General features: G+C 37.0%; 2 protein-coding genes across 3 annotated transcripts; one reads left to right on the top strand and one right to left on the bottom strand.

The window, feature by feature from the left end:
- The first annotated feature begins 308 nt into the window (after positions 1–308).
- Positions 309–7421, top strand: Regnase-1 (zinc finger CCCH-type containing protein regnase 1). Of its 2 annotated transcripts, none has more exons than XM_076441555.1 (8): positions 309–795; positions 2995–3120; positions 3231–3339; positions 3990–4458; positions 4656–4941; positions 5052–5590; positions 5677–5967; positions 6236–7421. In XM_076441555.1, the coding sequence occupies exons 1-8, from the start codon at positions 778–780 to the stop codon at positions 6279–6281; spliced, it is 1884 nt and encodes a 627-aa protein (XP_076297670.1). In that variant the 5' UTR covers positions 309–777; the 3' UTR covers positions 6282–7421. The 2 variants fall into 2 exon arrangements, with proteins under 2 accessions (XP_076297670.1, XP_076297669.1); XM_076441554.1 differs by having other exon boundaries at positions 2983–3120.
- LOC143217365 (fatty-acid amide hydrolase 2) lies at positions 6066–9692 on the bottom strand. The gene is made up of 9 exons (XM_076441556.1): positions 9476–9692; positions 9132–9340; positions 8825–9051; positions 8423–8752; positions 8010–8305; positions 7790–7885; positions 7531–7689; positions 7238–7420; positions 6066–7128 (listed from the first exon to the last, which is right to left on the bottom strand). The coding sequence occupies exons 1-9, from the start codon at positions 9497–9499 to the stop codon at positions 7039–7041; spliced, it is 1614 nt and encodes a 537-aa protein (XP_076297671.1). The 5' UTR covers positions 9500–9692; the 3' UTR covers positions 6066–7038.
- Between the last annotated feature and the right edge of the window lie 1009 nt (positions 9693–10701).

Here is a 10701-nt window from a genome sequence, read left to right as displayed (position 1 = left end):
CGAACAGCACTTTGTTTGTCGCCAATGTATTTGAACAATTGATATGTATATCCACACTTCGTTTCAAGCATTCAAATGCAATATTTGAAAATAACCCCACTCGCTCCTTCATTTCAACTGTCAGTATAAAAGAAGTTTCACTTCAATAATGTGCAGTGTATCCATAGTTTCGCCCGACTCGTGGCTAACTCAGGCTAACTGCTAACCCTGCTAACTAACAAAAAATTAGTGGCTGTGTCGGTGCACGGTGCACGTGACGACATTGCACGGAGAGCGTATTCGATGTTGGTGGGGGTAATGACGTCGCAGCTCTCATTCGCTCCATTCACTGGCCAGCCGCCGTCGCAAGTAGTCGTAACGAGTCTGTCCTGCCTTCCTCCGAGCATCGATACCGTTCCAGGATCTAACGGAATATCCCGGAAGTGCGCTTCAGACTTGCCTATCTCTTCGCGAAAACGGACACATTATATATCAACGTTACCGTCGATTCTTCCGCGGTTCGCTGTTCCGTTGCGGGCGATCGATATCGATCGAATGTGTGCTTTCCGATCGAAACGCTAGAATGTATTTGTGAAAGCTACTTGCTCTCAGTCTGTCTTTCTTCTCGTTCTTCTCCTCCTCGTCGTATTTCCATTCTGTGGCTGTGTGTGTTTGCATGTGTATGCGTGCGCGTGTGCACATACATGTGTGATTTGTGTACATAGTGGTGTTTGTTCGGATTCGAGAAGGTCTTTGGACGCGAAAGGATACGATCAATTGCGATTAGTGGAACGAGATATGACCGTCGCCGGAAAGGTGAGTTCTTTTTACCGATCCTTTCGACTTCTGCGCCTAAGCCCAATAAAATCAGGTTAACCACGACCGCTGTATATACTTTCGTCAAACAAACTATACTCCACGCGATAATTCGTCGGAACAAGTGTTCCTTCCACACTTTTTCTCTTGGTTTTGTTCTATTCTTATTACTCTGTACTGTATACTTTGTATTGGTTTTTCTAGATCGACTAAATTGCATTGTACATTGTACTGGTAGAAAACATTGTCAGAAGCTAATTAAATTTTACGCGTGAAAGTTTCACGAAGATTGTACACGAGGGTATATTAACGAATAATGGATTGAAAAAAGTCATTGAGCCTATTGAAAACAAATGCATTTATGGTCTGAAAAATACATGGCTAAAGATTAAGCAGTGCGATGATCAATGTCACGTTCTATTCCTTTTAATCGTAGTGAAATAACGGAGGACATATTGCTTTTGTATCGATAGCACATCATTCTTGGTAAAAATTTTAAATCACGGTCTAATCAGACGTCACGTGTGCCTCTGATTTTCATTTCAAAGAGATGATTAGCAATGACGTTTTTGCATAACAACTTTCACATTCTTCAGAGCGACACAAAACTTTTACGAATGTCCGAAAACATTTGACAGTTTCAAACCTAATTTCGATAATCAATGTATTCACGATTTTTCGAGATAAAAGAGTCTTAGGATGCATAATTAAAGGAGAAAAAATCGATTTTGTATGTCTGTCACGATTTCTATCGGAAAAAAATTTGTCTAGGACAAAAGGGAATATGTAGATATTTAAGAATAAAAGCAGTCTCTGAACGGTGATGCCACTTTCTCTATTTTGTTTATACGTATGGCTTATTAGTGTCGCTACACACCTGTTGCATGTCATGATCGTCTTCTCTGTCTCTGTTCGAAATGGTTTAGACTTAAACGGACTTTATAATAACAATCTATTCGAAATTACTTCCGCCAAGAAATATTCTCCAACCGGATTATGATAGGCCCAACCATTTTTTTTAGTCGACCGCACCCCGTTGCCACAATGCGGCGCTAAACTACATTAGCGAAATTTTTTAACCCTCTTCTCTCTCTCTTTCTCTCTTGGTCGATATAACATTTTCATATAGCCCCTCGAAAATTTTCCTAGACATCGCATCTAGGATTAAAATATATATAGGTCATCGAGCATCCCGAAATTCAGCCATGTTCTCAAGAGAAACTCGAATAACTGTACAAAACTACGATTTATTTGCGTAGACGGAACCGAACGGCGCAGCCAACGTATCATAAAGTTTAAACAATTTAATTTCAGCGACGGAGAAAGTTGATAACAAACTTTCTTCAAGAAATTTGTCGCTTCCGGCTGAGAATCGCTGGTCTTAAAACTTTCACCATTAAAGTCGACCGTTCTCGTCTGAGAAGTATGTCGTTTACACGTTAAACGAACCCTCCTCGTATCGTCATTTACAATTTCGAATAAATAGTTCAATTCTCCGAATGTATTTTTAGTAAATTGTCCTCTAAACTTTATTTTTCGCATATATCTACCCGTAAATATATACCTGCAGAGACAAATTGGTTATTGTCAATAGATTTTAACGGTACGTCTACTTCAAGATTATTTTCTCCGTTTTTCATGTAACAACGTGACGAGATAAAGAACATTTAGAAATAGTAGGATATAGATTTCTAATCTCACTGTACTTGGCCATATTGTGCAAATGTTTGATATATGCTGTACCTTCAATTCCGTAGAAAGTTATTAAACGTTTCGTGTCTCGTATAAGAATCTCCAAGCTTATTTTTCAAAGAAGCAAGAGAGAGATTATAATATTGTTCTATGTAATATGTATACAAGTGGTTTATACCTGTATTGACAAACCAATATGAAAGGTGTTGCGGCAATTAATGTCGATAAAGTAGCACGATCTATCGTAACCAATTTCTAGTGCGCATGCGTCCGCAAGTAGGGCCCTCGGGACTTGGGACCCATTTGAATACGGAATACTGAGGCTACATTCATGGTAGACCTAGATACATACGGAATACTAACTACGCGAGTACCTACAATGACGTATGCACTGGAAATTTTGGTTGACGAAAAACATATGATCTTAATGTAGAATCTTTTATAGGAATGCTATCCTTTTGACTGTTTAAACAGAAATCCGAATATATATTTCAGCTTGATTTGCAGAGATTCGTGGATTGTACCGTTTTGGAAACTGAAAGCATCGCGGACGCGGAAGATTCTTCTTATGATAGCGATTACGATGGCGAAGATTTGATTCCGTCCGCTAAGGCACATTCGCAAGTAGAACAGGTATTTAGCTATTTGGCAAGAATGTTATGAAAGAAATAGTTCGGCCTACAAAATGGCGTCGCTGATTCATTCAAATTTTAGTAAATTATTCATTTCATTTTCTATTATAGTTGTCCGGATCAGGCCATGCAGGCGTGTCAAGGACATCTTCGGATACTCTAGCCGCAGAATTTGCAGAATATGTGACAACGCAAGAAAGTCCACCTAATCAAAGTCCAGGTAATAACCGCTCACCTGTTGTGCGCGCTCTAGATCGTTTGGATTGGCGCTACATGCGAATCGTGCGACTCGTGCGGCAAATCGTAGGCGTAATCTTAGACGTAAGTTTTCATAGATGGGCACGGGAATGAGGAAAGTAATGACACGCGCGATCTAGTAACATTTATACCGATATTCTTTAATTTGTAAGTTGCTAGCAAAACTTTGTTATAATCAGATGAAAGCTCTTTTGAAACCATGTTATACCTGATAAAAACATTTTCGATCGAACTGCTAATAACAGAGTAATCTCTACTGGTCACGATTCGTGGTTCACCCTGTATAGGGTTGCCCCATTTTAGCACAACTTTGTACGTTACTGACGTTAAAATTTAGCGAATAGCCGCCAGATCGGGGAAATTTACCTTCCATCTGATAACCAGATTAATACGCGACCAGTCTATTAGTCTACGGTCTTATAATTAGTGGGGGACACGCGAGACACGATTTACCGTGGTTGGGGATGTTGGAGTATGCTCATGGCGCAGGAATGTGGAAGGGAAAAAGGAGGAGAGGAAAAGTCGACCAGTTTTGTTTTGGTCGATTCTGGCGGCACTGGTAGGATAATGATATTGGCGGGAAAATATGAAATGTTGTTCTTTTCTTGTCAGGGTACACGGCTAGAGTAGAGTTTGCACTGAAACTCGGATACACGGAGCGTCTGGTGCAAATAGCATTGGAGAAATTAGGTCCAAACCCGGAACAGAACGAGTTGCTAGCCGAATTGATAAAACTCGGAGCGAGCAGTTTACCAAAATTCGAGAACACGCTGGGTGAACCGGACACCATGGCTAATACGGAAACGGATTTGGCGAGCGACGAGGCCAGGTGTACGACCGGACTCAGGCCGGTCGTGATCGATGGGAGCAACGTAGCGATAAGTCACGGAAACAAAGAAGTATTTTCATGTAGAGGAATTAAGATTTGCGTGGACTGGTTCAAGGCGAGAGGACACAAAGAGATTACGGTGTTCGTACCGAAATGGAGAAAAGAGGCCTCGAAAATTGATAATCCGATCGTCGATCAGGAAATCCTTGGGGAGCTCGAGCGAGATCGTTTGCTGGTTTTCACGCCTTCTAGGTTGGCATATACTAGAGTATATACTAGAGATCGCGGTTTTGAACGTGTACACGAATCTGTAAATACGGATCCGTGAATACGCGTGAAATAAGGATCTTTAGTATATACGAACTTTCTGTGGCCTGAAAATTATTCAGGAGGGATAATGCCCCCTTTCAAAATATTCTTGGTGGAAAGCTCGTAATTTTTTATTTCAGATTAGTTGCCGGTAAGAGAATGGTTTGTTACGATGACCGTTATATTTTGAAGCTAGCTGCAGAGACAGACGGAATTGTCGTGAGCAATGATAATTACCGAGATTTGGCACAGGAGAGTCCTGAATTCCAAAAGGTTGTCAAAGAAAAGATCTTGATGTACACATTTGTGAACGATCGTTTCATGCCACCAGATGACCCGTTAGGTAGAAACGGACCTACATTGGAGAACTTCTTGAGAGTTTTACCAAAAAAGCTAGATCCAGCTCCACCTTGTCCCTATGCGAAAGTATGATCGGAATATTAATGTGTTTAACTTGAATCTTTTATGAAGAAATTACTTACTAATTGTAAGTAAGGAATAGCGTTGAACGGTTAAAATTGATATGTTTGTTACAGAAATGCACGTACGGCAATAAATGCAAATTTCAACATCCGGAAAGAGGTCCTCATCCACACAAATCTGTCTCAGAGAAATTAGTAGAACATGTACAGAAACAACTACAGGCAAGGAATTCCATTTCAAACCTTTCTTCGCCGAGCAGCTCGTCCTCGAATACGCATCAACCACTTTGCAAAAGCAGATCAATGGTGACTAGTACAGCTCAACCAGTAGCATCGGCTACCAAAAGTAAATCCGCAGAAAATATTGCGGGAAAATCGCTCGGAGCTAATTTGGAAACTTTTAACACAACCCTGGAACTTTTAACGGAAAGCCTGGATAAATTGAACACAGAACTGGACAATTTACACGAACGACGGCTTGAAAGATCTTTGAATCCAGTCTATGATCCCAGACTCCGTCAACCGAGACAATATCAACAAGCATCGCAGACGGGTGCACCATTTCAAGAAAGAACACGTGCTTCTTCTAGACCGCAACACAGACCTTTAACTAGACATTACAGTAACGAATTACCTTACAGAGTCGGTGCAAAGTGAGTTTTCGAATTTCTTCCCTTGTCTCGTTATTACAGACAATAGAAAATTCGATTTTTCTTATATTTTCTTCTTGTCGCAACAGTTGTGATCCCTTAGATGCGAGGCATTGTCATCCACAGGTAACACGTATTGCCTCTGCACCAGAGACCTATCCTTCAGAGACAGCTACTATGCCTGGCACATATATGATGTACATTTATAACGTCGGCGAGGAACCTGTGAGGATGCTGATGGAGGAAAGAGCCGAGATACTAAATTGTATGACAAAAATATTCTACGAAGAAGATGTGAGAGCAGCTCTATCGTTGCATCCGTTTGAAACAGACCCTATTGAGATCTATAACATTCTGACGAAATGGCGTGTTCGCAAACGGTGAGACTCGCAGTATCCGTTTACTTATTCAGTTTGTATGATTGCACGAATACATCGGAACAAGAGTAAAAATTCTATACCTAGAAACGAAGTAAAAATACAATAGAAAAGATTTTTTATTACATATTCAAACAAGTTTATTATACAAATAAATTAACAGAATTGTTTAAACGAAGAATTTATGATTCGAGTAGATACATGCAAACTAATGTACAAAAGTGAAGTTTTTATTACATTAGAAATTTCCTCCAATTTTTTTAAATTCCAGAAACGAGAAGGGTACTTCTTCGAAAAAATCGTCGAAGAGGAACTAACTTTCAACAATTTGAATTAGATATTCTTATCTAAACAAAATTGGCCTTCAGATGGTTTACGACGAAAATGGCAAATAAATCTGAATGAAAGATTAATCTCTCTAGGAGAGATGCAATGCAGAAGATCCAATGTTTCAAAACAGACGATAAGAAAGTGTAATCGAGAATAACAAAAATTCAGTTCTTCTTTTCCCCTGCGAATTTACTATTAACTGTTTATGTTTCAATATGAGGATAAGGTGTATTTATTTTTAATAAACTGCCCATGTTTTCTATCATACATTTACTATTCGAGAGCACTTCATTTACGATACCTCTCTATTAGCAACTCAAAAAGGAAAACTGTTAAGAATGCATTTACACGATAACAATTTGAGACATTATTATTATGAATTAAAAAATTCGAAAACCTTCGCGCGTTATCGATAGTACTAAAATGATGATTATTATAGTAATGTTACGTTATGAATAGATTGTGGATTTTATGCATTTATGACGGAATGCTAGCTGAATTTAAGAATATTGATGCATTATTATCAATCTTAATTTTGTGACAATTTTATCATTATAAAATTGTTAAAAGAGAAAAGACATTTCTATTTTAGACTGCTGTTTCTTGCAATTGATGCGGCACGTTTCTATTTTGCATAAAGATCCGCAATCCGCAGTCTAACCATTAATAATACGTACCTCCACCTATTATCATTATGTGTACTTCACACAATAGAGTAAATTGTAAAGCTTATACTTCTCTGGTCTAAGCAGGCTGTACCCAACCACCAAATGCCTTCTCCAATTCTTGTGCCACAGCCAAACATAAATGGTCGTTATACGGAGCTGCTACAACCTGAAATGCAGTAATTAATTTTAATGATTTAATATTTACAACTACCACATTATATTATGTTTTTGCTATCTACTTGTTTTACTTCTAGTGTTTTCTCTCTAAGTCTTACTTGTAGTCCAAGAGGTAATCCACTTTTGTCCAATCCAAGTGGTACTTGACAGGTTGGCAGTCTAAGAACGTTGAAGAGACACCAATAACCGAAATTGAAAGGTCTCAAGAAAGCTGTATAGTGATAGCTGGCTGGAGACGGTGAAGATGGGTAAAGCAAAACTCCGTCATCTCCCAATTTGTCCTTAAAACGAAAGCAAAGATAAAAATATAAATAAGAATATTGAATGAAATTAGATGAGACGTGTAAAGCACGTAAATATAGTAAAACTCATTTAAACTGCGGATACTTGCCAATAAATATTTCTTCATGTTTGAAGTTACACCTTTCGCCCATTCAGGATTGTCTTTCGGAAAGAAATCTTCATCGATTAACTTCATAATTGCGCCGAATGTTAATTCAGACTTTCCAGTTAGTAATTTCGAGACTTCTGAAACGGCACGTGCACGGTACTAAAAATAAGAAAGCATTTTTACATATGATTGAGCGTATGTGTATGCCTGTTATTTGTAGTTTCTTATTTTCTTATTTATTTTCATTTCAATAACTTACCTTGCCATTCGTTATACTTAATTTAAAGTCTAGATTTTCTTGCGACATCCAAAACCTCCACAATCGATAACTGTATTCAGAACCGGGTATTTTGATCTGTAATCGATTAAGAAGCACATGAATATAATATAGGAAAGATTGAAATTCTAAAGATAGTATTCACTTGAATACCAACCCTAACAGAGATTACATATAATTATTTACTATTAAACACATTTACTTTTGTTGCCGAGCCGGTGACTTCCTTAAAGTGATATACAGCTTTCAAAAGAGCTGTCTTCATCTCGGAGTTTACTTTACTTGCTCTCAAATCGCCTGAACTTTCTTGGTAAAAGATTTTCAGCTTTTTTATATCTACTGGTGCATCAAGCTTTAAAAGAGATACTTTCTCCTCCCCAATTAAAACCTTTAAGAAAGGTGCTAAATCTTCAGCCTTCTTACAGATCGGGCCTGCTTCTGCCATTGAATTAGAATAATCCACTTTTCGAAGTCCAACACCTTTTAACGGTGTTAAGCCTGCAAATAATCTCATAAATACTTCTTACTACACTAAAATAATCGAATTAGCAAGATCAATTCGATGATTATGATTTACAAAGGGTATATATATAGTAGCTTAGAAAATTGTAAAACCTTCAGTCGGTTTGTGTCCATAAACTCCATTGAAGAATGCTGGCATTCTAGTGGAGCCACCGATATCGCTACCAATAGATATCGCAGTTCCACAAGCAGCAGTTATTGCTCCTTCTCCGCCACTACTTCCTCCAACATTCCTAGTAGTATTATAGGGATTACAAGTTTGTCCGTACACATTGTTTCTCGATTCTGTCCATAAATTCAACTCAGGAATATTTGTTTTCGCTATCAAAATTCCACCTGCTTTTTTTACTAAATGAACTACTGTTGCATCTTCAGGAGAACGATAATCGCGTCTGCTTGTTAAAGCCATTGTGTGAAGCATGCCTGTGAAATTATTATAATTATACGAAAAACAGTTATGCTAATGGAATAAAAACTACAATCTACTAAAGTTACCTTTAGCTTCGTTGCTTTCTTTAGTTGTAAAAGGAACACCTAAGAAAGGTTTGTCCTTCTTTATTTCATCGACATTCTGTTGCTTCTCCAAAAATTTATCTACTTCTTTAGCCTCTTCCAAAGCTTCGGAATATCTGTCTTCCACAACAGCATTTATTAATCCGTTGACTTCTTTAGCTCTTTCTATAAATGCCGTAACAACCTCCAGAGATGATACCTTCTTTGTTCTAGAGTAACATTATGTACAATGTGTTTCAATAAACTTTCTTATGTATTAGGTTTATGGAAAATTGGCTTTTCTATGTACCTGATTTTATGAGCTAATTCCGATGCACTCAGCAGCAGTAAATCATTGTTTACCAGTGGTACTTTCTGCGCTTTACTATCATAGTAAAACCCAAAAAATATATCCACTAAAAAGTCGAATATCATATGCACCTGAACGAGTAGCCATTTTAAACAGTCCAGCGATACCTTTTTCGATGTAGCTAACACATCTTTACACATATCATCGTCCTGCAGGATAAGTCTTATTGTTACTTGAATTTTGATAACAAGTAGGTGAAAGGCAAATTAACCAAAACTCTTATTCTTAAAGTTCACTATCCCTGTACATATGCAAACGATAAAAGAAAAAAAAACCAATGTTACCTTATGTTTAACCGAAGTGCACATATTAATAAGTTTCTTTTAAATATTTCCAAAGAGATTAACTCAGCAAATTTCATGTGAATGTCATGTTTAGGAGACAGACTGAGTTGGACTGAGTGACTGACAGTGACTGAGTGCAATACTGAATACAATTGAATACAATGCAATATACGTTCCTGAATTTATGACAGTTCAATGTCCAATCACAGTTCAATCACAGACAGTGTAGTCTTATAGACGCGAAAGTCTGTTGTAGAAAAAAATTTCAACAATTTTCGAGAACTTCCAGTACACTGGTACACACAACACATGTGTACCATACTGTTTCTTGAATGCAGCTGCAAACGCTTTGATATTTATTGATATATAAGTATACAGACATAAATAGAACAATTCTCTGAAATATTGAATATAGAATTGTTCTATTTATGTCTGTATAAATATCAATAAATATCAAAGCGTTTGCAGCTGCATTCAAGAAACAGTATGTAAACAGTTTATATTTTTGAAACAGTTTGCCGCATTTTCAAATTTCTTATTGTCGGTATCCGGTATATCGCAATGTTTTGGCGCTAGTTTCGCGATACACTCATCATCCCTGTGCTTGCGCAATGAAAATCTGTTTTTTCGAAAAAACGCGCGAGTTTCGCCTCTACGTTATGATTGTTTTCTATCGACTTTGTTTATCCTTTTTAATAAATAAATGTTTATATGAATTAACGTATTGTCGATATTAAAAAAAATCAGATTGCTTTATACTATAACTCTATTAAAAAGTGGTACACATTAGTTATACCTGTAAATGATATATTTAGAATAATTTCACGTTGATTCATTCAGCTTTTAGGTTAGTAACATTTGTTAAAAATTAATTTTCATTTCGTTCAATAATAACTTAATATTTTTACAGAAAAAATAAACTTTGATAAACTTGCCGAGTTTGAATTCGGTAATACTATAAAAATTACATAATTTTTTCGAACTGTAAGATGAGAAAAATTCGAAGGAATAAAGTGGTATGTACTAACAATATTAATAGGATTTGGAATTTTAATCACGTGCTAATGATTAAATTTATTTTAAGAATCAAGCCATCGAATTTCTTCAGTTAAGTAGAAGAAACAAAGATAAATGGAAAACAGAAGTACATGAAGAAGAGAAGTTAAGAAAAATTAATTCACAGTGTAAAATTAGACATCGATATAAAACAAGAGAAAGACAACATT

The sequence above is a fragment of the Lasioglossum baleicum genome, chromosome 16 (genome assembly GCF_051020765.1).
Source record: "Lasioglossum baleicum chromosome 16, iyLasBale1, whole genome shotgun sequence".
Taxonomy (NCBI): Eukaryota; Metazoa; Arthropoda; class Insecta; order Hymenoptera; family Halictidae; genus Lasioglossum; species Lasioglossum baleicum.
Note: the sequence above shows the minus strand (reverse complement) of the source record. Positions and strands in the feature narration are given on the sequence as shown.